This window comes from Postia placenta (genome assembly GCF_002117355.1).
Source record: "Postia placenta MAD-698-R-SB12 unplaced genomic scaffold POSPLAscaffold_1, whole genome shotgun sequence".
NCBI classification, from domain to species: domain Eukaryota; kingdom Fungi; phylum Basidiomycota; class Agaricomycetes; order Polyporales; family Adustoporiaceae; genus Rhodonia; species Rhodonia placenta.
In genome coordinates this window covers 1,438,213-1,462,949 of record NW_020169832.1, presented here as the reverse complement: position 1 = coordinate 1,462,949, position 24,737 = coordinate 1,438,213, and the positions used below count along the sequence as shown (strand labels likewise).

Here is a 24,737-nt window from a genome sequence, read left to right as displayed (position 1 = left end):
GAAGAAGCAATACTGGGTGATCCCAAGGGAAGCGGAGGCGAAGGCGTCTCGTTAGCTAAGCTAGTACGAGTGCGAGTGGTTCTTGCTGGAGGACGCATGACGACAGAAATACACAATAGTGACTAGATGCAGCAATAAATCGATCTTTTTTGCGGGTGACAATTGATGTGAACAGTCTCGTCAGCCACGGTCAGCCACGACGCCACACTGTTAGTAGCTACAGCATCCGACGCGTCGCGATCTCGTGACCAGTGTCAGCGCTTGTTTGACTGACGCTTGCAGCTTGTTCTCATTGCCCAAAACTCTGCACGAAGCACTCAATGTGCTTGATTATGTGTACGTCACCCCGGATACAGGACATGTATAGGAACAAGAAACATGTACTGAGGTGAAGTACAACATCGTCAATATCGTATAAATCATCTGCAAACTACGATTGTCCACTACCAAAAGAGAGTTGTACATCTTCCAATAATCTAAATCCGTGCAGGCGCGGACAGTTACATACCGCATCACCCTCCGAGTGAGCGTCGACCCATGAATCCAAGAAGTGCCATAGCAGCCTCCATGTCTCCCGAAAGAGGGCTCTTCTTCTCGTTAGTCAACGATCCAGGGGACAACTGAATCGGCGTCAAGTGCACCGCACTGACGTCTGGCGTGATGGCCTCGTACTCCTCCGCCTCGGTTTCCTCGCCGTTGTCGACACGACCGTGTCTACTCTCCTTGTCCAAAACCAGCATTGGCACGTCCCAATCGTCCTCCTCTGGCTCCTCCTCGATGATCCGTCCTGCTCGCGCTTTGGCACAGGCCCACTCCAACGAGCGCAGCGTCTTCGACCGCTTCGGAAGTGCAGCTATGCGAACGCTCTCAGCTGTGGGAGATGATGGCTGCACCGGCGGGGAAGAAGGGATGTGGTCCCATATGTTCTCAGGCTTCTCTGGGGAAAAGTACCTTCTTGATGTATTGACACGACGCGGAGTGAGGGGGGATCGTACTGGTGATTCAGGACGGGTATATGAAGGGCGCTCGTGAGCAGATGCCACGCAATCCAGCGAAATCACTGAGACGGCACTTGGTTGTCCTGTACCGGAACCGTAGCGATTTTCCTGGGCATTGCGTCTCCATATGAGAGATTTCTTCTTGATACTCCGCCGCCGATTCTGAAACCAAGCACTGATAGTCTTGAGTTCCCTGGATGTACATGGTCCGTCAGCGCTCTGTTCGCGGCGCGGTGGGTGAGCGCTGAGACTTACAGGCCGAGCTCCTCAGCAAGCGCAGTCCGCTCTTCCTTGGATGGGTGAGTCTTGTGCTCAAACATCGCGAGGAGTGCAACGGTCTGCTCGTGCAGGAGACGCCTCCGGACGAAGGGAATCTCGCCCTGTGGTCTGGTGGGCTCGGGCTGGCAGGTGCTGTTGGCGAGGGTATCGGCCGAGGAGCACGACAATACGGACGTCGTGCGCTCGAAGTTTGGCATACTGGCGGGTTTTGGCTTGAACTATTGGCGACTGTGGGTGGTGGGCATGGTGCGGAGACCAACAGACGCGGCCACGCGCGTTGAACCGCGTCGAGGCAACGCGTCCACAAGGACAAACAACGCGGTCCCACGTGGTGATCTCGATCGCAAGACATAGTTGACGAGCGCCTGTTTATTCCGAACGGAAGATAACTAAATATACAAGTGCGATGCGCGAGCCTCCTTGTTTCAGACATAAGGTTTTACTCTTCGCTGCCGATTCTTCCTTACGTACCGTCATCGACGAACGACTGCGGCTCCTTCATCCCAACAGCGCACGGGCGCGCAAGTCTGCCTCCTCAGCCTGTATTATGTTCGGGTCGATGATCAGGCCGACTTGTGGACTTAGTTCCCCAACGAACTCTGGGGTCAACGGGTCTTCGGGTGGAGGAGCGAGCACGTATGCCTTGGCAATCGGCGTGTGCACCTGGTCCCTTCGCCAGGTAACGAAATTGCGAACATCGCTGCACCGTACGCCCACGAACTCAACACATTGTAGCGCCGGAAGGAGAGGAGGTAAGGGTTGCCGATTTGGGTCAAGATCTGCATCGGAATCCACGATATAGGTTTCCGCCTTCAGGACGAGCGTATCCACCATGGCGGAATCCAGGCGTCCCACTTTCAGCGAGAAGACCTTCGGGATGGATTGCAAGAACAAGGCCCACTTCTTGTAAGCCGCTGGCGCCCGTAGAATGCCAACCTCGTGGAGGGCCAGGATTCTAAGCTCAGGAAAGCGGCCGGCAAGCATACCGAATACGGGACTGTAATCGTCCCCGTCCATGAGCTGCAAGGCGAGCATCCGAAGATTCGGCGCATGAATGACGGCGAACGTTTTGCGCGCGTACGGCACGCTCAAATCCCCGAAGACAATTTCGCGGAGACGCGGCAAGAAAATCGGTTGAGTATCGCGCCACATACCCAGGCTTCCTTCGTCATACTGCGGCATCGCTGCCGTGAGATGGAGACTGCGAAGGTTCCCGCCGCTCAGCATCTGGCGGAATCGCGCCTCACTTGGGCAGTTGGCTATCCAAAATCGCCGCAGGTCGAGCGAGTATAGATCACCCGACCACGTCGTCTCCTCCCAGTTAACAGGTATGCCATTCAACCTGATATTCTTGAGGCGTGGCGTCTGACCTTTGCAAAGGGGGAGAGCTCCATCGAATGTGGTCTCTATCTCCGGAGGAAGCTCGAACATATGAGGCTGGCCGAAGCGGTGAAGTTCGAAATGCTCTAGCGTTGGTGCAGAACCATGCGTCCAGAACCTCTCGATGACACTCAGCGCTGTTTTGATACTATCCGTGGATATCGTGACGCGCTGAAGGGTGGCTATTTTCTGGAGGAGTATGTCAAGAAGCCAGGTCATCCGGGCCGGGGTAATTGCAGCCGGCTCTGCGGGATTGCCTGGAGACTTGGGGGGAAGAGGGATGATAATATCCAACGCGCAATTCCCGGCTCGGCGAAAGCACTCGATAGAGCGCGCCCAAGGAGGACGGTCGGTAAAGATGATTTGACTCCATAAGTAGCCGTCGCTTAGCGCGGTGGCGCGCCAATGGCGGCACACCCAGGTGAATTGGAACTTGGCCAGCATGGGGTTCCGTTGCGAAGTGGAGTAAACGACAAGGCGCAAGATCTCGCAGAGAATCTCGGTGGGGAGGTCGTTGATTCGGAAGCACATCCACGCGAGGGTCCTGTACCTGAAGAGTTCGGAAGCCAGCTCGACGTCGATCTCGTAACTTTGATCCGGTGCAATCATCTCTCGAAGCTCACTGAGCCCACGTGCGCGAACTTTGGCTACCTTCATCCGGGCCCACACGATCTGCATATCAAGGGGATTGTCATGTGAGGGCTCGCTTTGGGTCTTCAGGTATGACCTGAACATCGTGTCAGCCTCCCATTGCTGCAGGAGCAGTATTTGTTGGGTAACAGATACTGCATAGTTCCTTTCAGCATTGTAGTCGGACATCTCAGGCCTGAAGTGCGGTCAGAAGAAGTTGGGCACCATAGATAAAGCACCCCTACTGAGGCTCACGGGACGTGAAACGAGCGACTGAGGGACTATTGGAATCTGGGACTGTTGTTGGGGAGGTCGGAGCGGATGCGAGGTCCCTGTGTCGCACTCGTAACCTGGTCATAGCTAATGAGATGCGATGGCGACAAGGCTTTATTATATGAAGAAATCCTCATAACCCAAACGGGGTCTGAAGGGCCAAACTGATGTGTTTGGCTGTGTGGGCGTGCACACCGCGTGACGCCGAGAACAATTCGCAGCGCCACGTCGAAGTCCGCGTTCCACTTTTATACAAGCAAACTCACTCGAGTGACGATATATGGCTTTCTCCGTACTTGGGTGTTTTGCGAGGGTGAAAGGTGAAGCTTTAGTCACGACCGGCCTATCAAGGACTGGGCTGGTACCACCACCAGCACTGCAAGTAGGCAGGCCTTAGCATCACGTTGCCTGGCAATTATCGTAGATGCATAGCAGTTAATAGCTCACCTTGATTGCTGAATGCCCCGCTCGGCAGGGAATCGAGGAATTGTTTCAGTCTCAGGAGCTGGGTTGTACCCCCATAGGCAAGACGGCTTTTAATGGCATCGCCGAGCCATGATGGCCGACCTTATGCCGTCTTATCCACCGCCTTATTTCTATCATTGCAAGTGCGTGACCTCCAGTACTTCGTCGCTCATTCTTAGTTGGGAACAATGGGCGTTGAATAGCAGGATAGCCATAAGAGGCAGGTATTCATGTTGGATCGCGATCTCGATGATCGTGTCCCTTACCTCGGGACCAAGTCTCCTCATTTCCCCTACAGATATTGACTGATCTGACGGTCTGCTGTGGTCTATTCCACACACAAGCAAGGTTGGAATTGTATGTGAGTTGTAATTTGAGGTTTTGGACGAGCTCACACAGCAGATCTGATTTGATAAGATAGTAATCGTACATAGCCTCGTGCATTATGCACCAAGCACGCTGCCACTCCGAAAGTCCAATCTTTAGGCCCGTCTCGGCCCGTCTCTATTTATTCCAATGTATGGCTCATCGACATTTGCCTTCGGTGGCCACATCTGCACCTGCTGTTGTACTCTGAAACTGATTATCGTCCCTGCCCGCCAAGGTGTACAATGATTCAATTTGCTTCCGTGAGATACCCTCAATTGGCTGCTATCGATCGCAACAGCCCATATATTCGGACCCTGATTAGCTCTCCCAGGCGATGCCTTCGTAGTAAGTATGACCAGTGCACTAGCTTCATTTCCAGGGGCTATATAGGAGCATGTCCCCCAGTCGAATCCCCTGAGGCTGTGAGTGCTCATACAGGTACCGTCTTCCAGGTCACTCACTTCAGACTCACTCAAGCACTCAAATGCATGAGCATGACTTTTCTTCATATTCTACTCATCTTACAACAATGGAAAGACGTACATATTCGCAACTGACATGTATGTGATTTGCGAACCATAAGATGAATTGCATAGCATCAAGGCAAGAAGCGTAGTAGTATACAGTACGACCTACATTATCTTTCATTTTCCAGCAGACAGAATATAAGCAACTTTCAGAGCATTAAATGAATCATAAACCTAGATAACCACCAACGAAAACCATTCAAGAAGAGGGACCGGTAGCATTGCTGCTGCTCGCTACGTCGCCAGATCCCGATGCCTGAGGGGGCCCAGCCGGCGATGTCTCCAGCAAGTGTTCAAGTACGTCCGTCACAATCGTGTCCTCCGCCTCCCGCGAAAGCTGGGCGTTCCGCGGAACGCGCGTGCTGATCTGCTCGGGGATGCTCGGGTACGCGTCGGCAGTGAAGCCCATCTGCAGCCGAGCGTGTCAGGGAATGCGAATCATGAAAATGCAGAGAGGAACGTACGTCACCGAGCCGCCTGGTAATGGCGTCAGCCGCGGGCGACGATGCGCTTGCCGCGGTGGGGTTGCGCTGACCGGTGCCATGCATGGTGTGGGATCGGCGGACGGGGACGGGAAACATCTCGAGCTGGGGGAACGGACCGCGGGCGGTGCTGATAATCTGCAACGGGGAGTTCGCCGTCGGTGAATCGCCCGCCTTCTTCTTCTTCTCCGGCGTCCTGTCTTCCTCGCTCGTGACGGGCTGAGCACTGTCCGGCGCCTCGCCGTCAGTCATCGCAACGTCGGAATCCTCGGGATGCACAGACCTTTCGCCGGACCGGTTGCGCATGCGCTCCCTCTCGAGCCGGCGCAGGGCGCGCTCACGGCGGTATTTTTCCTTCTCGGCGACGTACCGTTCCTTCGCGTCCTTGAGGGATTCCCTCAGCTGCTGCGGGGACTGCGTCGGGCTCGCGGCGAACATCGTGACTTCCGCATGCTCGTCCGCGGTGTCCGGTTCGTCGATGTCCATGTCGTGAGGCGTCCACCCAGACATGGGCCACGTGCGGCTGGTAGGCGGATGAGGGGGCGGGGGCGGCACGAAAGGCGGGAAGCCCCATGCAGCTCCGGGCGGCGGTGGAGGAGGAACACCGAATGGACCGCCGGTGCGTGGGTCCCTAGGCGGGAACGCGCCGAATATATCGGAGCGGTGGTGGGCGTGGCGATACGGGTGGAAAGGGTGTCCGGGCCAATATCCGCGGCCGCCATGAGTAGCCCATGGAGAAGGCGGCGGTCCGTGCGGCGGCGGGGGGCCTGGGGGAGGGGGGAGACGGGGAGACGGGGAGCGGGAAGGAGGAACATGGGCATGGCGCCGCGGGACCGAGGACGGCGGCGAACGGGGTCGCGGCGGAGGGGGTGGTGCACTGACAGGCGGCGGGGCTCCTGGAGGTGGCGGTCCCGGGGGAGGCGGGTGAGCGAAGGGAGGCGGGGGCGGCAGGGGAGGCGGAGGGGCCAGACCGTCAGCGGACATACGATCAGATCGAGAGCCATGATGCCAGGAGCTGCGGTGCCGTCCTCCACGACCGAGCCCACCTCTCCCGTGGCCCCAGCTGCCCATCCATTCGGGGGGCTCGAGGTCAGCGAGCATGTCGTCCCAGCCTTCACCGGGGGGAGACGGGTGGTGGTGGTGGTGGTGATGTCCATGACGACCGAAGTCATGCGGGTGGGAGCCGCGGGGGTGCCCCGACCCGCGCCGCGAACGAGGGGTCGAAGTGTCAGGGCCTGTAGCGCCAGCGGCACCGCCGGTGACGTCGCCAATGACCCGGACGACGTTGGCGATGGCCTCTGCGACGCGGCGGCCCGCGGCCTCTTCTGCAGCGCGGCGGGCGTCCGTGCCGATCTGACGCGCGTCTGCGGACCCCGCCAGGGCACTGCGGCGTATCTCATCCGCAGCGCGCGCGACGGACTCGCGGTGCGCGTGCCAGTACGTGCCGCTCGTCGCATTGTGCACGATGTTGCGCACGCCCTCCGACAGCTCGGGGTGCGACGCGAAGACGGTGCTGAGCGTGCCGAAGAGATTGGCGACGTCGTTGGTGAGGGAGGCGGTCGGCGTCGTGGGGACGTCATCGTCCAGATCCGGGAGCGGCGGGTCCGGCGCGGCGTCGGCGCCAGTAGCGACAGGCCTGGGGGTCGAGTCCCTGCGAGAGACGGGCGTGGACTTGCCCGTCCTGACCGTCCCCTCGGGCGTGCTGGTGTCGGAGTCTATCTCCATGACGTGTACGGGGTGCTTCTCAGGGCCCTGCGCAGAGACGACAGACTCGGTCGACGAGCGCGACGAGCGGGCCTTGCCCTTGCCCTTATCCGGGGTGGGCGTCGACGCGGTAAGCTCAGAGTCCGCGAGACTGACTGCGGACTGCCTGTCCTCGTCACGCGCACGAGAGCCGTCGACGTCGCTCTCGATGAGCTCCACGAAGGCGTGAGGGCCGTCCGAGTCGTCCGGGGTCTCATGGCCCGCGAGGAAGACGGAGCCGAGGCCGGGCGCGACGCGCTGCCAGTCGTCCTCGACCTCGTACATCATGGGGATGCCCTGGCCGAATGTGCCGCGGTATCCCGCGCCCGCGCCCGCGCTCGCACTCACACCCGAGCTACGGGGCGTCGCGGGCAGCGGCTTGTTGCGCTCCGCAAGGTCGCGCACGTCGAAACGGATAACGGTCGGCTCGCCAGAGACAGGCGGGAGGAGCTTGTAGTACTCCTGGAGCTCCTCCTCGGAGCTGAGCGTAACCTCGTCGCCGTCCTGGTCGATGTACGAGACGGCGATGTCGGCGAGCGGGATGTGGTAGAGCGACTCGATGCGCGCGGCGAGCTTCGCCCAGGAGGGCGGTGCAGCATCGACGAACTTGCGTGTGAGGCCGTCGGGGGGCCTGCTGAGTTTGATGTGGAATGTAGCCATGGTGCTGTGGGACAGCAGCTCGACGCAGCAGGTCTCTTATATACGCGGGAGCACTGCGCGGGAGTTGGAGCTCCGACAATGCGCAGTGTATATGATCGGGGACAAGTATAGCAACTCCTGCCATATCGGGCAGAGGCAACCGGCCTGATATCACGCGCACCCGCCGCTGCGCACCGTCACGTCCCTTTACACCGTCCTACCGCCGCCACCCAGTCAAAGTCGGTTGACTCAGTCAAATTCGAGTCACAAGCGGGACCCACAGACTGCTGCTCACACAGATTAGGGAATACAGGTATTTCATTGCGGGGTTCTAGAGCGTTCGGTATATAGTACATACACAGCATTCCGCCGTCTATCTTCTGCCTACATTTTACGCAAAGATCGCGATGCGCGGGTCGATGTCGGCGGGGTCGTTGAGCTATGCAAGTCATGTCAGGAAATCCTGCGCCTGGCGTAACCCAGAGAGCGCTTACTCGGAGGTTGATGTTCAGGGAGCTGATCTCCTTGATCTCCGCATCCGAGAGCTGGAACGCGTCGACCTGGAGGTTCTGGACCAGACGGTCGTGGTTGTTGCTCTTGGGGATAACAGCCAGGCCCTGCTGGACTGCCCAGCGCAGCAAGACCTGCGCATGTGCTGTGGAATGCGTGCCGCATCAGTTGCTGCACCTCGTGCTGCTGCGCCGCACCAGCCGACTCACATTTCGAGTGCTTCGACGCGATGCTCGCAATCGTGTCGTGCTCGAGCAGGTTCTTGGCGCCCTTGTCGGCACCGAGCTCCACGTAGCTCTGCGGGCCGAGCGACGAGTACGCGGTGATCGCGATGCCGAGGGTGCCACACAGCTTGATCAGGGGCTCCTGCGTCAAGTACGGGTGCAGCTCGATCTGGTTGACCGCAGGCTCGTATTTGGCGTAGCGGAGGATGTCGATGAGAAGAGAGCCCTGGACGTTGCTATTCACACGGGGTGAGCCACGACGAGAGGCGTGTGATTTGTATTCATGGACGTACGAGACACCAATGTTCTTCACCAGGCCCTCGTCAACGAGCTCCTCCATGGCACCCCAGGTCTCCTGGAACGGCACCTTTGCTGCGCAGAAATCAGACTCGTGATAGACCTATGCGTGAGCAAAATGTGCGTACCCAGGTGCACCTTCTTGTCATCGCCCCACCACTCAGGGGGGTAACGGTGCGAAGGGTCAACATACTCGAGCGAGATGGGGAAGTGGACGAGGAAGAGATCAAAGTAGTCAATGCCCCAGAGGCCGAGCTGCTTCTTTGCCAGGGCTTTCACCTGATTGCTGCGTCAGGAACGGAAGGAACGGAAGGAGAACTCTAGCGTACATGGTCGTGGGCATGGAAAGTGTTCCAGAGCTGATATTGCAAGTCTCTCGTCAACAGCTGACGTGTGAGCAGGTCCGTGCGAGTGGACACACCTTGGAGGTGACAACTGCAGGCATGCCGGTCGAGTGAGTGAGTGAGATACCGAGATGCAGCGGGCATACTCACAGACATCCTCCCGCTTGACGATGCCGTCCGAGATCGCGCGGCGGAGACCCTCGCCCGCCTCCTTCTCGTTGCCGTAGTCACCGGCACCGTCGAGAAGACGGTAGCCAGCCTTCAGCGCGTTGTAGACAGTCTGGAGAGAGGAAAGGTCAGTATCAGACCAGGTGCAAATTAAGCGGTGCATACCTCCGCGCAGGTGGCTCTGTTGACCTGAGAAGATCCGTGTCAGATGTGCAAAGGGGGGCATGCCGTAGTGCGCACCTTCCAGAGACCGAAGCTACGTCAATGCAGCACCAAAGTCAGCGATCATGTTTACGTTGTCGAGGACTGCTCTTACCCAACGAGGGGCATCTGGCGCGCGATCGCGATTTGGTGAGCGCTAGGAAGGCAGGGATCGGTAACAACACACCTTCTGCCCGGTGCGTTTGAGAGCGACTGCGGCCATTGCTATTGAGCGGGAAAACAGGATGAAGAAGAGTGAGAGGGAGGAGAGTTTGGGGGACGCAAGGAGGGAGGGGAGCTTATAAGTTTGCAGGTCGGGCCGCCCCAGACGCGGGGGTGGATCGATGGGCAGGCGGAAGAACGGTTGGCAGCGCAAGGGGCCCCGTCTTTCCTTCCAATCGCATCGATGTCACCGCTGCCTGACCTTCTCCCCCACATTCGGTCTATTTTCGGCTCATCCTCGTCGCCTACGCGGTCTTCTCCGGGCCCGTCCCCCGCGCGCTTCTGCCGCCCAGCTCGATCATGGTCCGTCCCCCGCGCGCTTCTGCCACCCGCCCTCACCGCGGTCGGATTCGATCGACGCCCACATGCCAAACGTCACATCAGAGTCTCCGCGTCCAGCCACGAGCAGATGCACACCCACGTCCTCTCCTCGGCTTTAGCGCCATCGGCTCCCTCGTCGCCCACCATCTCTGCGCCAAACGCTACCTCCTCTGCGCAACCCATCTCCGCGTTCTGCAGCGCGGCCTCGCTCACACGGCGTGGCGCCCGCTCTACGACGCGCCGCTCGCCATGCGGCGCAAGCTCGTCGTCAACTCGGTCGTCAACCCGCTCACCACCCGCCTCAACTGCCCCAGCGAGATCTTCAAGCACACCGCCGGCACGCTCATTGCGGAGCGGCTCTGCACCGAGGCCTCGTTCACATTCCGCACGCAATGGGAGCAGGAGGTCAAGGCGCGGGCGCGCACGGGCACCATCGCAGGGGACCGAGCAGTTCCCGCGCGAGCTCGAGGCCGCCGCGCTGCTCGCGCAGTGCAAGCGCATCGTGCGCCAGCTCAATGGGTATCTCCTCCGCCTCGCGCGGCGCTATGGCGTACGTGCACCCATGACCGCGACGCGGTACTCTGATGCGGATGTACGGTAGGACGCAGCGCAGCCGCACAGGTACGTACATCGGCGGCCAGCTGAGCAGGGTTCGCGCAGCTCGGCTTAATGATCATCGTGTTCGCAGGATGTTCCCCAGAGGCCGATGTCGTCATGATCAATGACTTCCCCGACTGCCTTCGTCCCTTCTCTCTCGCAAAAAGGACGGACCGGCGACCTCCCGATCCGTCGATATCGGACGCTCGCGACCACCCCATGGGGCCATCTATTCGTGCCGGATCGTCGTGCGAGCTACATGTTTACCCGCGGCTATGGCACTCGCCAGAAGACGCCTAGAAACAACAGGAAGTGCACGCCCATCATTCTATAGCGGCCGCCGCGCGTCATCATGCTTGGGAGACATCCATGCGTAAGCTCGTATACTGGTATGGTTCCGTTATCGAGCTCAAGGGCCGGACGTCCGGCAGGTCCATCGTGAGACTTATCGACCGAGGTGTTTTGTAGCGGTAGCGGCACTCAATCCCACAAAACCAGATAAAGACAAGTAAGTACGCGAGCGAGCGGGCGAGACGAGACGTGCTGAAATGAGCTGCGCGATAGGACGCTGCAGGCAGGAGGGAGCCGCGTAGCTCGGTCGCGGCGGCCGGTGCGCGCAGGGGACTCTGCGCAACGCGCGCGTGCGTACGCCGCCGTCAACGAACATGCGCGATTGCATGCGATTGGCGGTGCGTCTCCCGCGTCTGCCTGTCGCGCCGTTAGGTGCTCACGGGGCTTGCACGCCAGACGATCACACTGGGCGCCGTGCGCGCAGATTCCTGCCAGCGGGCTGCGACACTGCCATCCAGCGAGTCCTCACGGCGGACAGAGCGGGAGGTCAGCAGATAGCACATGAACATCACAAGCGGCATGGCTCACCAAGGCGTGCAGAGAGGAGACCGGACAGGAGCGCAGCGCAAGCGAGGCGGTAGCGTGCGTACGGGTAGCGTGCGTACGTATACTGGGCAACCGGACGCCGCGCGCGCTGCGGGAAAATGCGAACATGATACAAATGCTCACCATGGCAGCAGCGCAGACACAAGGGACAGCGAGAGAATAACACGCAGGGGTGTAGACGCGCAAGGGCGGACAAGCAGCGTGCACGGGTAGATGAGCGGGACAGAAAATGGTGAGTGCGAAGAGGACGCACCGACGTCAACCGCGTCGGCTGAGAGCCGATCGCCTGGCACCCCCTTGCAACACGCTCCTGCGCGCGTCGCACCCCTCTGATATCTCCGTTTTGGCCGCCGTCGCTCGACAGCCTCGCTCGGTACGTCCTCTCTTAGCGCGCCCGTCTACCACGCCGCCGCCGCCCTCTTATCTCGCCACCGCGTACTACCAGCGCTGCCATCGTCTCAGCTACACGGTAGGTATGTAGTACGTGCCATAACGTTGCCTGCATATTCTCATGTCATCGTCCCGCCCACCGGGCACAACGCAAACTCGCCGGGCAGCGTACCGTGCGGAATGCTCCTGCACCATCCTCGCGTCCTCGCAAGCACGCGCAGCACGTCCAGCACTAACGCGCCGCGCCGATATCCTGCGTCCAGGGCACAACACGCAGCGTCATAGACTGCTCCACGCGCACGCTCGCGTGAGATTCTACCGGGCGGCGTCATCAGTACCCCACACGTCGACGGTAATGAGCCGATGCGCGGCGTACCCGAGGACGCGTACCTGACCTGTCCGCCGGGCATCTGGAAATGGAACGACCAGCCGACGCAACGCGAGCGCAAGTACAGGGGCAGCAGCGAATCAGCACACCGGCATACCATGAAGATGGCAAGGTCACGTACCCGCTATGGCACGAGGCGGCATTCACTCGCCGGGAGCGTCGCGCACGGACAACGCGCACATGCAGCACCGGATGAGGCGCACTACATAGCCTGACACATTCACCGGTGGCTTGGGACAGACGGGCAGCACGGGCCGCTTGGTTGTCGCTTCCCGCGGTACGTGCATTGTGATTACGAACGCCGGTCGCCGGTGGTCCAGAGTGCGGGCGTGGTGTGATGATGTACCCGTCCACATTCCCGATGTTCGTACCGTCTTATTATCCCTGCACGGCCGCCCGCGCGCCGGGGACCTTGATGATGCTCACGCTGTTCCCCTCACAGTTTATGCATCTCTGTCCGAGACGCGTCGACTTCGCCCTCGCGTCGCTCCGTACGCCGTCCCTCTGCGTTCCTGCTTGACACTCTGTCATCACACTTACATCGCGCCGTCGCACGCGCGCCGGTCCCCTCATCCTGTCTCTCCGGACACGGACACCGCGTCCGGCTCTTCGCGTCCCCGGACGCCCATCGTCTCGGCTACACGAAACACAAAGGTACGTAATACATGTTGTGACCACCATTGTGCGTGCTGATTGTCGTCATGCCTCCCCCTTCCGACAGCCCGCACCACCAGCAGCATTGACCAAATGCGCTCGCACGCCCGCAGAAGCTCGACCAATAACAACGTCAGCGGAGCGCAACAGGCAGCGCGCCATGGAGGACGCTCGTGCGGCGTCGTCGTCCCCACCTTCTCGCGCGTGTCGCATGCGGGTGCGAACGCGTCGGCCGCAGCAACCAGTCTGATCAAGCGGATGTTAGTATGAGGGCGCAACGGGATGGATTGCGTACCGGCTCGCGTGCGGAACCTGATGCACAGACCGCCCCACGCTGGCGCCGTCTTGTGTGCATGTGCCGGGCGGTCTCGCGCATGAGCCTGGAAGGCGGCGGCGGCGACCGGACTGCAAGCGTGACGTACCCGGAACTGCCAATCTCATCTTTGCATGGCTGTCGTGTCCATGTGCTTCGCGTCCAGGTCAGCGGTGGGTTTCTGAGATTCTTGCGTCGGGCACAGATGGTGCCGGGGAGCAGAATGATCATTGTAAGTCAACAAAAGAGCCTAAGAGGGTCACATACCTGCTGTGGCATAAGGCGGCACTCGTGCACCAGCCGAGTCTGTCAGTGCGTAGGGACAGCGCAGACTTCCACAGCCAACCTGCGTGTGCACCTTGAAATCACGGGGGCGGTCAGCACCTGACAATATGCACCTGGTAAATTGCCCGCTTTTGATTGACGGCGACAGTGACAGCGACAGCGATCCTTCATATTGCGCCAGGCGGTATGAGCCATGTCGATGTGGGGCCGGTAATCGGCAGTTCAGCGTGCGTACGCAGTGAGACATGGCAGAACAACATACCTGTGCACATCCTCAGTGTTCACGCTGTCTGAATATTCCCCAGCAGACCTCAGTGGCTGTGTGGCAGTCATGTGTGAGGGGAGGAGGGACCTCGCGCGCGGCGAGGCCTTCTGCTCTCACAATCCATTTTATCTGCTACGAGGCCGCGCACGGACCCTGCAGGCCAAGGACTAAGACACCATCCTGTACTTGTCTCAGTCTCACCACGCAGGACACGCTGCACCCGCACGAACAGATGTTGCGGTGTTTCCGTGAGATTTGCTGTTTCTGCCATCATTTCCATTGCTTTCGCGAATGCAGCCTGACTGTGAGCGCTACGCCACCGTACGTGATCCCGCTCACTGAACCCACAGAGCATCGGAACACCCCTGCGCATAAGGGCTATGCACACGCTCTGAATGGATTGGCAACGGGAGAGTGTCACAGGAGTGCAGGAGAACAAAGGCAGGTCTGTTGCATGTAATAAATTGTAATTGATGATACGAACCACTATGCCGTGCCATGCCATCACGCACATCAGCCCCGGCCAAAGACTACCGGAAGGATGTTTTCACCTGACTTTTCCCGAAGCACACGCAAGCATAGGCGGTGTTGCCAAATATAGCCTAAGGCGTGTGAATGCACCTGTCATTGTTGCGAGAGGGCGCCATCACTGTCAATATTCTAAAAGTAGCAGCCTGACAACAGTCATAATTCCAGAAAGGGTGTCATCAAATTACGTATGATAATAAGGTATGGGCGCAACATATCGGATGTTGTGCTGTCTGGCCAACACTATATATAATTGACGTGTGACTTTATTCTGACAATCTCCCCGCTACTTCCCTTGTTACCACTTTGTTACCAGACTTCCTTCATCTGTCTGTTATCCTGCTCCGGACAACGTCTGCAGCCATATTTCTGGCTTCCAAGTAAGTGGACTTGTGGCCATTATTGACTTGTGCTCCCAGTCGCTGACAAGACCTCACTAGGTTTGGTGTGATGGGTTGCTGCACCCAGTAGCCAAGTAAACGAGAGCGGAAATGGTGACAAGATGTGTTGCGAGACTGCGAGCGAGATGACGAAAGTTGGACAACAGGCTAGGCAAGGTAAGCACATTGATTGAAGGACGAGATCGATCAGCACTGATCTCGATCATAACACGACAGTCGACACTCACGTCCTCCGCCTTGCTCGCCCCGTAAGGTGCGGACGAATCTCTGACGATGCAACTCCTCACCCCGCCTTTAAATCCCTTGCACGTTTGCCGGACGTGTCTCTGATCGCACGACTGCTGACCGGACGTCTTGTGCAGGCGCGGCGGCCCTTGTCTCGCATCCGCTGCCGTGTCGCTACGCTGTTTATTGCCCGAAGCTGTGACAGCAACGCTCCCCACGCCCGCGCCCTAGAGGTGAGTGGTCATTTTGTCTGACGCGGACGGACAGACTTACCGACGTAGAGAACCTACAGGTCTACCGGCCGCTGCGCTCCCACATCGCCCATTACCGCTGCCGCGAATGCGCGCAGCGCAGGTGCCAGACAGCGCGACACTGACAAAAGCCTGGCGTGCTCGGGGCGCGCTCGTGCATTGCAAGAACGATGCTACGCGCTCGGTCCGCGGCCGTTGGTAGACGGGGTGCATGGTGCGGAGCGTACGGCTGCAGGCAGAAACGGGTCCGGCTTCTCCTTCGGCACCAGGGTGCTTGACAGAGATCGCGGGACATCACTGGTCTCCCTGCGGGCCGGGCTACATGGTAAGTTCGTTTCACCTCTAATTTGCTCGCCGGCGCACTAACAATCATTTACGATTGGTCGCGCATCGAAGGCGGTGGTTGGGCATTGTGTGGCCAGAGCGGACAGCGCGCAACGCGAGTTGCAGCGCCGCGCGCGAAATGTATCGCGCTTGGCGAGGTGAGTTCAAATGCGGCATAGTGTAGGCTGGATAAATACTAACAGTCTCATTTATGTGACTACAAGGCACGCGGCGGGGACGTTCAAGTCACATCCTGACCGGTTAACACAATAATGGGACCGAGCGCGCTCGCTGGGCGTGAGCCGGGAGCGCGATCGACAGGCGCACAAGACGCGGGCCATTGGAGTGACCGGCGGTGCTGGTCATCACCGCAGCGGTAGGACACGGGAGCGTCAGGCGCGTGGCTACGCTCTGGGCTGGGCCGGACGCGGGCTGTGTCAAAGGTGCCATGGTAAGTTCGGGCTTTTCTTTTCGCAGATACACTGACCATCGAGTGGTGGCGTAGACGGCGGCGGAGAATGGAGCGTCGCACGGCCTACAGGAGTGCGGTAAGCAGCGCGCGCGGACCAGAATGGCTCGCGGGATGCAGGACTGAGCGGGCACGATACGCATCCCCCCGCCGGGAGCGCAACGTACACAAGAGCGTCGCGCGGAGACGGTACGAGGCGGCGAGCTGACCGGGCGTGGCGTGCGGGCGTCCGGACATGGTGGGGAGTGCCCGCGCACGGAATGCTGACCGGTTTTGCAGGCGCGAGGGCGAACGCGCACAGTGGCAATGCGCGGCGTTGTGCTCCCGGTCAGCATACGTCGTTGCGGTCTGCGCCCTTGCCAGCCGGTCTGACTGGTGCAGCGTCTCTGCCCCGACGCGCCACACTGGACTCGGTCGTGTCGCGCAGACCGGGGACGGCGCGTGCTTGTGCGATGCGCGAGCGACTTGGCGCGGAGCGTGCGCAGACGGTTCTCTGCACTAGAGATCCGCGCGCACACAGGATTAAGTATGCCGGTGGCGGACGACGGCGGGCGAGGAGAGAGCGATGGGCGGGACAGCGGGGACGGCATTAGACGAGACTGTATGGATGGCAATAAGCCTTGAAATATATTTGTTGCTCTACCTTGTACGACTCGACTACCCCACTGTCATCTACTCCCTACCGCTCTGCACTCCCCACCGCTCTCTATTCCCCTTGCCTTGTCCTATTTCCTCAATTCTACACGGTCTCTTCTCGCACGCTCACGAGACCGTGGCGAGCATCAGTCTCGACAAGCAAGCGATCGGCCGAGGGGTATATCAATATTATGCGGGGCGCGCAAGGACACGCACACGATCACGATCACTGGAGTGACCAAGGCGGCGCCGTCGAGAAAGTGCGGATGCGCGCGAGCTCTGAGCGGCGGCACATGCGGTCTGACCGGCCACTCTCGACGCGGCGTCGAGGCGCACTTACATTTCGCGCAAAGATCGCGATGCGTCGGGTGGGTCGTGCGCTATGCAAGCCATGTCAGTGAATCCTTCGCCCGGCGCAACGCACAGAACGCTTTCAGGGAGCTCATCTCCTTGATCTCCGCATCCGAGAGCTGGAACGCGTCGACCTGGAGGTTCTGGACCAGACGGTCGTGGTTGTTGCTCTTCGGGATAACAGCCAGGCCCTGCTGGACTGCCCAGCGCAGCAAGACCTGCGCATGTGCTGCGAAATACGCGGCGCATGAGTTGCTGCACCTCGTGCTGCTGCGCCGCACCAGCCGACTCACATTTCGAGTGCTTCGACGCGATGCTCGCAATCGTGTCGTGCTCGAGCAGGTTCTTGGCGCCCTTGTCGGCACCGAGCTCCACGTAGCTCTGCGGGCCGAGCGACGAGTACGCGGTGATCGCAATGCCGAGGGTGCCACACAGCTTGATCAGGGGCTCCTGCGTCAAGTACGGGTGCAGCTCGACCTGGTTGACCGCAGGCTCGTATTTGGCGTAGCGGAGGATGTCGATGAGAAGAGAGCCCTGGACGTTGCTATTCACACGGGGTGAGCCACGACAAGAGGCGTGTAATCATGGACGTACGAGACACCAATGTTCTTCACCAGGCCCTCGTCAACGAGCTCCTCCATGGCACCCCAGGTCTCCTGGAACGGCACCTTTGCTGCGCGGAAATCAGATTCGCGATAGACCTATGCGTGAACGAAATGTGCGCACCCAAGTGCACCTTCTTGTCATCGCCCCACCACTCAGGGGGGTAACGGTGCGAAGGGTCAACATACTCGAGCGAGATGGGGAAGTGGACGAGGAAGAGATCAAAGTAGTCAATCCCCCAGAGGCCGAGCTGCTTCTTTGCCAGGGCTTTCACCTGGTTGCTGCGTCAGGAACGTCACTCATGGCAGGAGAAAGTCTGGCGTACGTGGTCGTGGGCATGGAAAGTGTTCCAGAGCTAGCATTGCAAGTCTCTCGTCAACAGCTGACGTGTGAGCAGGTCCGTGCAAGTGGACACACCTTGGAGGTGACAACTGCAGGCATGCCGGTCGAGTGAGTGAGTGAGATACCGAGATGCAGCGGGTGTACTCACAGACATCCTCCCGCTTGACGATGCCGTCCGAGATCGCGCGGCGGAGACCCTCACCCGCCTCCTTCTCGTTGCCGTAGTCACCGGCGCCATCGAGCAGACGGTAGCCAGCCTTCAGCGCGTTGTAGACAGTCTGAAGAGAGGAAAGGTCAGTATCAGACCGGGTGTAAGTTCAATGATGCATACCTCCGCGCAGGTGGCTCTGTTGACCTGAGAAGATCCGTGTCAGATGTGCAAAGGGGGGCATGCCGTAGTGCGCACCTTCCAGAGACCGAAGCTACATCAATACAGCACCAAGTCAGCGATCATGTTTACGTTGTCGAGGACTGCTCTTACCCAACGAGGGGCATCTGGCGCGCGATCGCGATTCGGTGAGCGCCAGGGAGGCAGGGATCGGTAACAACACACCTTCTGCCCGGTGCGTTTGAGAGCGACTGCGGCCATTGCGATTGAGCGGGAGAACAGGATGAAGAGGAGTGAGAGGGAGGAGAGTTTGGGGGACGCAAGGAGGGAGGGGAGCTTATAACCGCGCCCCAGACGCGGGGGTGGATCGATGGGCAGGCGGAAGAACGGTTGGCAGCGCAAGGGGCCCCGTCTTTCCTTCCAATCGCATCGATGTCACCGCTGCCTGACCTTCTCCCCCACTTTCGGTCTATTTTCGGCTCATCCTCGTCCCCTACGCCGTCTTCTCCGGGCCCGTCCCCCGCGCGCTTCTGCCGCCCAGCTCGATCATGTCCGTCCTCCACAGCTACAGCACTATCGAAGTATATACAAAAGATTACAGAATTATAGAACCATAGCACCTCTTCATACTCGCGCTTTCTAGAAGGGTTTCGCCGCAACTTGTCTTAACGCGACTACGCCGTACACCCACGGACGTGCTGTCCAAAAGAGGAAATAACTCATTTCACCTGCACCATCAATATAAACTAAATTCCTTGCACCCGCAGATAGGTATATGTCTTTCTTGTAACATGTATGTACTACAAGTATGCAATGTATGATAAAAGCCGGTACTGTCTCGATTATTTCTCGGGCTGCAAATCCCTAGTTTGTGATTTCCATATCTCAGTATTAGTGCTGCGCAGCTTTCATTGACGCGAATTTACACTGTTTTCTCATGTTATCATCCTCATTAAGTGATGTGTTGCGACGAAATTTTGAAATCTGTCTTCCTCGTCTCAGAGCATCCTGCTGACATGTGTGATCTAACCTTGTACACAGGAAAATGGGAATTCTGCTTGCAACATTTTGTTGAGAACTTCTCTCTGAATACTTTCCCCCTGAAAACCAAGATACAAGCATTGCTGTAAAATGTCATAGACAGGATGCCAACATCTAGTGAAATCTACGAGCGCCGGCCGTCACCGGAAATTGCCGGCTGGAAGAGAGTTGCTCGTCCCCGCGCGTGGACGCGGTGAGCGCGTTCACCGCGTCCACCGCGTCCAACGGCGAGCAGATGCACATACACGTCCTCGGCTTTGGCGCCATCGGGACCCTCGTCGCTCACCACCTCCGCGCCGCGCTCGACCCCAAGCACCTCATCACCATCGTTCACAGGTCTGCAGACCACGTCCGCGCAGCGCCGCCGTCCGTCGCGGTCGAGCGCGATGGTGTCGTCGTTCGCACCGAAGGCTTCACCCATGTCGCATCCGAGCCAGAGGACACGCACGACGAGCGAATCCCCACCGGCATGCACATGAACCTCTTGGCTGTGCCGTCAGAGGCCGAGCCGACGACCATCGACTCGCTCGTGGTCGCGACCAAGGCTCCCTACGCTATGCACAGCATCAAGACCCTCCTACCCCGCCTGTCTGCCAACAGCACAATCGTCCTGCTCCACAACGGCATGGGCGTATACGAGGACCTCGTCAAACACGTCTTCCGCAACAGCGACGCTAGGCCGCACATCGTCCTCTCCGTCAACACCCACGGCGCCTGGCGCAAGGGCGTCGGACACGTCGTGCATGCTGGCGTTGGCGACATACAACTTGGCATCGTGCCCGACAGCCGCAATCGCGACTTCGAGGCGAGCCTCGACCTCTCCTTGCCGCGGGGCGAGCGCAAGCTCAGCCTGAGCGACATCACTCCGGTCGCGGGCGACCCCCACGCCGAACGCTACCTCTCCCTGCGCAACACCATCTCCGCGTTCTGCAGCGCGGCCCCGCTCAACGCGGCGTGGCGCCCGCTCTACGACGTGCAGCTCGCCATGCGGCGCAAGCTCGTCGTCAACTCGGTCGTCAACCCGCTCACTGCGCTCCTCAACTGCTCCAACGGCGAGATCTTCAAGCATGCGGCCGGTACGCGCATCGCGGAGCGGCTCTGCGCCGAGGCCTCGTCCGTCTTCCGCACGCAGTGGGAGCAGGAGGTCAAGGCGCAGGCGCGCACGGGCACCGTCGCAGGGGGGCCCGACCCGCTTGTCCCACGCGTACCAGCCTGGCAGGCCGAGCAGTTCCCGCGCGAGCTCGAGGCCGCCGCGCTGCTCGCAGAATGCAAGCGCATCGTGCGCCTGACGCACGAGAACGCATCGTCGATGTTGTACGACGTGCGCAATGGGCGGGGCACCGAGGTGCGCCAGCTGAATGGCTATCTCCTCCGCCTCGCGCGGCGCTACGGCGTACGTGTGCCCGTGACCGCGACGCTGCTCGACATGGTGGTGTTGCGATCCGCGGTGCCCCTTGACTCGGCGGTGAGCACCAAGGCGGTACTCTGAAGCCGGAAGTACGGTGTGACGGAGCGCAGTCGTGAAGGTACGTACATTGGCAGCCAGCTGAGCAGAGTGCGTTCATCTCGGCTTAATGATCACCGTGTTCGCAGGACACCTATCGTTCCCCGCATCCCCGCCCAAGAGGCCGATGCCGTCATGATCAATGACTTCCCCGACTGCCTTCGTCCCTTCTCTCTCGCAAAAAGGACGGACCGGCGACTTTCCGATCCGTCGATATCGGATGCTCGCTACCATTAGGGAGTACCCCATGGGGCCATCTGTTCGTGCCGGATCGTCGTGCGAGCTACGTGTTTACCCGCGGCTATGGCACTCGCCAGAAGACGCCTGGAATCAACAACTAGGAAGTGCACGCCAATCATGTTATAGCGGCCGCCGCGCGTCATCATTCCCGTCATGCTTGGGAGGCATCCATGCGTAAGCTCGTGTAGTGATGTAGTTCCGTTATCAAGCTCAAGGGCCGGACGTCCGAGCGCGGCGGGTCTATCATGAGAATGCTCGCCAGAGGTGTTTGGTAGCGGTAGCGGCACAGTTTGCATCTAAGAGATATGCAAGAAAGTACATCCAGGTTCTAAGCACAACGTGCTATTGCGAAGCTATCGTGCGAGAGACTTTTCCTTGATGAATGGCGTACAGCAAACAGCAACTCCCGCTAATGCGACGGCGAACCACAGGGCAACTTGTGTGGCGTCTGAATATGACGACACCACCGCCGCACGGGTGATAGGGTCAAGTTTGTGCACGTAGTCCAGCGACTCTCGGACGCGACTTATGATCTGGTGTAGGTGTAGAAGATGAGCTGCCGCGGCACCCAAGGTACAAAGGGACGTGCCTTCTCGACGTCAGCGCCCGTGAGCCGTTCATGTAAGCGAGTACGGAGTTTCTCTTGGAACAGCGTGGTCGCGATCGACAAATTGACCACAGATCCCAATGAGCGGAATAGGTACGATACTGGCCACTACATGTGAGCCTGGGTAGGGTACATGGAAGGTCGGGCGTACCGGCGGTCGCAACGGCCTGGTTCTCAGGACCAGCATTAGCAATGAGCGCAATGAGGGTGCTCGTCAGCGTTGCCCCTGCTAAGGAATCAGTGCTGGTTCACATGTGCTGACGAAGAGGGCTTACAGCCTCCAAGGTTCATCATTGCCAGACCTGGTCAAGAACGTCAGACATGCAGAACTTCCCGTTCGTCGTCAGATCACGCACCAGCACCGAGTCCAGCCAGGGTGAACAAGAATGGACCCGTAACGCCCGCTATGATGAACATGCCGGTGCACGAAAGCAGCGACACGGCAATAGTGAGGGCATAGTATCTCCCTGTCGCCTTCATGATCAATCCGCACGACACGCTACCAATCCCGCCGCCGATGACGGCGGGAAGCAGCGCCAGCCCCGTTTTGCTCGGGTCGAACCCGCGAACGGCCTGGAGGAAGAGCGAGACGTGGAAGATCACGATCATGGTCGCGCCGATCAGGAAGTAGTTGGTGAGATAGCAGGCAAGGAGGGAGGGGTTGGTGGCGATGTGCTTAGGCGCGAAGGGCTCGCTCGCAAAACGCCATTCGATGAGCAGGAACGCGACGAAGAGGACGCCGAACACCACGAAACAGGCGATCGTGATGGGGTCGCTCCATGCGATGTTGCCGCCTCGGTCCAGTCCGAGCAGGAGGGAGAAGACGCAGACGACGAGGGTCAGGGCGCCGGCAAAGTCGACGCGCTTGAGCTTGGCTTTGAAATCGGCGTTGTCGCTGCTGGGCAGCTTCAGGCCGAACGCGACCGATGTTAGTGCTAGCAGCGTCATAGGCACTTGTACGAGGAATGCCCTGACGCGAGTGTCAACCTGAATGGACTATACAGGTCCAGTGGTCGCACTTACCATCTCCAGCCAATCATATCAGCAAGGAACCCTCCGAGCGGCGCGCCGGTAGCCTGGCCAGAGGCGAAGATGATGTTTGCGACACCCTGCCATGTGCCTCTGTTGCGTAGGGGTACGACGTCCGACATGATAATGACGCCTACACTGTAGTCAGAGGTCAACGGCGCCGCATGAAGGACTGCTGCATTCACTCACGTCCCAATCCCTCCTCCGCCAATGCCTGCAAGGGCACGTGCAGCGATGAGAGATGACATGCTGTTCGCCAAACCACAGAACAGACAGCCGATAGCGAAGACGAAGTATGCGAAGATCATGCAAGACTTGCGTCCAAATATGTCACTCAGCTGAGCAACTCGTGAGTATCGACGACTGTAACCTCAAGGGTGCCTAGAACCTGACCTTGCCATAAAGCGGTCTATTATCAGTCGAGTCAGAGCAGTCTCAGATACCGGACAGGTGCTATGCGTACTGGAAACTGGTTAGAGTGAGCATATACCCGGTCGCAATCCAGCTCGTGTTCTCTAGATGTTCAAATTCGCTCCCAATTGCTGCGTATGTGGAGGCAACTATCGTTTGGTCCATGGCTATGAGAAAGATGCCTAGCATCATGGGTACAATCTATACAGCAGACTGTCAGTTCCATAGTAGTGGAATGCCGCACAGCGGTCGAAGGATTTGTGACATGGGCATGGTATTGCGGACCACTGGCTTGTGTGCATGCGGAATGGATTAACATACCACAGCCGCAATGGATGCCTGAGGCTTGAGAGCCTCATTTTCGTTACCCTGCCACGGTGCTGCATCCTGCTCGTCATGCCCGTTCGGCGTCGAGCCATTCTGTTGCGCTTCGGCAAGGAGAGGAGTCTCTTCGTCAGCTTGCATTGTGCTAGCCCCTCCGCACTTCGAGCAATAGCAGTAGTGAGCGTGCCGCAGGAAGAGACGGGACGGACTGACGTGCTCAATGCCGTGTTATCTTTACTACGTAACGCAACTAGTCATGCCGCCTAGTCATACTCGAAAACGTCCGGGGGATTCTCATAACGGTCGTTTTTGATCATGTTCAAAGCTTGGATAAGCGACTCATGGGGTTGAAACTAGTATATGTTGTACCAATGCTGTGGTGCAATGAATTTACAGGTCGGTCGGTCGGCTTCTACGTCGGAGCCTAATTCAGTCGTAATAACTCGGCTTATTGCCCGTTATCACTCAACTTGTCAGTCGGGCCAAACACACATAGATTTCGCGCCTCGCGTCGCTCTGAGCACCTCGAACTGAGAACACGGATATCTCTCGAAATACTCATCGTATAGCCTTGATTCTTGCTGCGTTTGACTCTGCTCGTCGCCCCGGAGGGCCTGATACCAATAATATTGCAATCTGTCCATGCGTGACTGTTGTCAGCTCCGCCACTCCCTTCTGGATGCAGGATTGTTTTCGCCCGCGAATGCAAGCATCTGTTCGTGTCGGAGTGACTGTGTTGGGTCAAAGTGGATACTAGGGAGGGCCCGGTATGGGTTTAGTGTGTCCCCCAGTAAGACTATCTTCACTATATGCTATTGTCGCCATACTGCTAGCACTCCTCCATGCCATCGGTACAGGTTGCTCGGGATCTATTTTCCAGTACCCCCAACCCATGTAATATATCATATAAAGCCATGAGAGCTATCTTATGGTATGAACCTGTTCCCCTCATCTGACATTAGCATTCAGTCGCAAAGAGACTCCTGCGCCATCTAGTACGGCTTCTACTGCATATAATGGACTAAATGTTGTGCTGCCCTTCAGTTTTGTCGCCTTTCATAATCGCAACCAACCTGCATACAGCGCAAGAGAGGCTACATGAGATGCTGTGCATACAATGTCACATCAGCGCTCTGCCTGGCCCTGATACCACTTTGATAGCCATTAGATTGAGACAGACCGGCACATCTACATGCAATACATCACCCAATATGTGAAATCACTGGTATGTGTCTATTATGAGTATTGCCTATGTAAAATAC

The 24,737-nt window shown here is 58.6% G+C and overlaps 9 protein-coding genes across 9 annotated transcripts; 2 read left to right on the top strand and 7 right to left on the bottom strand.

Annotated features, from left to right (window-relative positions):
* Positions 1-512: 512 nt before the first annotated feature.
* On the bottom strand, positions 513-1,474 carry POSPLADRAFT_1051421 (hypothetical protein; the record flags this gene model as incomplete). The annotated part of the gene is made up of 2 exons (XM_024480163.1): positions 513-1,191; positions 1,254-1,474. 2 exons carry the CDS (start codon positions 1,472-1,474, stop codon positions 513-515), a joined length of 900 nt encoding a protein of 299 aa, XP_024344065.1.
* A 143-nt stretch (positions 1,475-1,617) lies between these two features.
* Positions 1,618-2,579, bottom strand: POSPLADRAFT_1037931 (hypothetical protein). Its single transcript, XM_024477294.1, has one exon. It carries the CDS (start codon positions 2,457-2,459, stop codon positions 1,776-1,778), a length of 684 nt encoding a protein of 227 aa, XP_024344064.1. The 5' UTR covers positions 2,460-2,579; the 3' UTR covers positions 1,618-1,775.
* Positions 2,580-2,740: 161 nt separating this feature from the next.
* On the bottom strand, positions 2,741-3,590 carry POSPLADRAFT_1164578 (hypothetical protein; the record flags this gene model as incomplete). Its single annotated transcript, XM_024487836.1, has 2 exons — positions 3,533-3,590; positions 2,741-3,483 (listed from the first exon to the last, which is right to left on the bottom strand). A coding segment is annotated over exon 2 (735 nt), but the record flags the coding sequence as incomplete, so codon positions are not given.
* Positions 3,591-5,120: 1,530 nt separating this feature from the next.
* On the bottom strand, positions 5,121-7,806 carry POSPLADRAFT_1042515 (hypothetical protein; the record flags this gene model as incomplete). The annotated part of the gene is made up of 4 exons (XM_024478122.1): positions 5,121-5,330; positions 5,386-5,670; positions 6,390-6,418; positions 6,450-7,806. The coding sequence occupies 4 exons, from the start codon at positions 7,804-7,806 to the stop codon at positions 5,121-5,123; spliced, it is 1,881 nt and encodes a 626-aa protein (XP_024344062.1).
* A 279-nt stretch (positions 7,807-8,085) lies between these two features.
* On the bottom strand, positions 8,086-9,787 carry POSPLADRAFT_1037929 (hypothetical protein). Its single transcript, XM_024477293.1, has 12 exons — positions 9,717-9,787; positions 9,645-9,658; positions 9,569-9,584; positions 9,494-9,517; positions 9,311-9,440; positions 9,238-9,251; positions 9,146-9,175; positions 8,945-9,095; positions 8,813-8,891; positions 8,505-8,755; positions 8,280-8,440; positions 8,086-8,224 (listed from the first exon to the last, which is right to left on the bottom strand). The coding sequence occupies exons 1-12, from the start codon at positions 9,750-9,752 to the stop codon at positions 8,177-8,179; spliced, it is 954 nt and encodes a 317-aa protein (XP_024344061.1). The 5' UTR covers positions 9,753-9,787; the 3' UTR covers positions 8,086-8,176.
* Positions 9,788-10,321: 534 nt separating this feature from the next.
* POSPLADRAFT_1128472 (hypothetical protein) lies at positions 10,322-10,969 on the top strand (the record flags this gene model as incomplete). Its single annotated transcript, XM_024483739.1, has 4 exons — positions 10,322-10,477; positions 10,512-10,669; positions 10,694-10,722; positions 10,761-10,969. 4 exons carry the CDS (start codon positions 10,322-10,324, stop codon positions 10,967-10,969), a joined length of 552 nt encoding a protein of 183 aa, XP_024344060.1.
* A 6,062-nt stretch (positions 10,970-17,031) lies between these two features.
* On the bottom strand, positions 17,032-18,615 carry POSPLADRAFT_1068415 (hypothetical protein; the record flags this gene model as incomplete). Its single annotated transcript, XM_024482296.1, has 12 exons — positions 18,545-18,615; positions 18,473-18,486; positions 18,398-18,413; positions 18,323-18,346; positions 18,140-18,269; positions 18,067-18,080; positions 17,975-18,004; positions 17,773-17,923; positions 17,641-17,719; positions 17,340-17,590; positions 17,120-17,275; positions 17,032-17,075 (listed from the first exon to the last, which is right to left on the bottom strand). Exons 1-12 carry the CDS (start codon positions 18,578-18,580, stop codon positions 17,032-17,034), a joined length of 945 nt encoding a protein of 314 aa, XP_024344059.1. The 5' UTR covers positions 18,581-18,615.
* Positions 18,616-19,595: 980 nt separating this feature from the next.
* Positions 19,596-20,849, top strand: POSPLADRAFT_1127906 (hypothetical protein; the record flags this gene model as incomplete). Its single annotated transcript, XM_024483680.1, has 1 exon — positions 19,596-20,849. The coding sequence occupies one exon, from the start codon at positions 19,596-19,598 to the stop codon at positions 20,847-20,849; it is 1,254 nt and encodes a 417-aa protein (XP_024344058.1).
* A 608-nt stretch (positions 20,850-21,457) lies between these two features.
* Positions 21,458-23,340, bottom strand: POSPLADRAFT_1042511 (hypothetical protein; the record flags this gene model as incomplete). The annotated part of the gene is made up of 9 exons (XM_024478121.1): positions 21,458-21,637; positions 21,703-21,812; positions 21,863-21,940; positions 21,987-22,013; positions 22,068-22,681; positions 22,735-22,878; positions 22,930-23,078; positions 23,134-23,149; positions 23,204-23,340. 9 exons carry the CDS (start codon positions 23,338-23,340, stop codon positions 21,458-21,460), a joined length of 1,455 nt encoding a protein of 484 aa, XP_024344057.1.
* Positions 23,341-24,737: the final 1,397 nt, after the last annotated feature.

Coding starts and splice junctions, on each gene's coding strand:
- POSPLADRAFT_1037929 (XM_024477293.1), bottom strand. CDS start 9,752: ATGGCCGCAGTCGCTCTCAAACGCACCGGGCAGAAG. Junction 9,441..9,493: donor ACAGAGCCACCTGCGCGGAG/GTATGCACCGCT, acceptor TCCTCTCTCCAG/ACTGTCTACAACGCGCTGAA. Junction 8,441..8,504: donor CGCGTCGAAGCACTCGAAAT/GTGAGTCGGCTG, acceptor CGCATTCCACAG/CACATGCGCAGGTCTTGCTG.
- POSPLADRAFT_1037931 (XM_024477294.1), bottom strand. CDS start 2,459: ATGCCGCAGTATGACGAAGGAAGCCTGGGTATGTGGCGCGATACTCAA.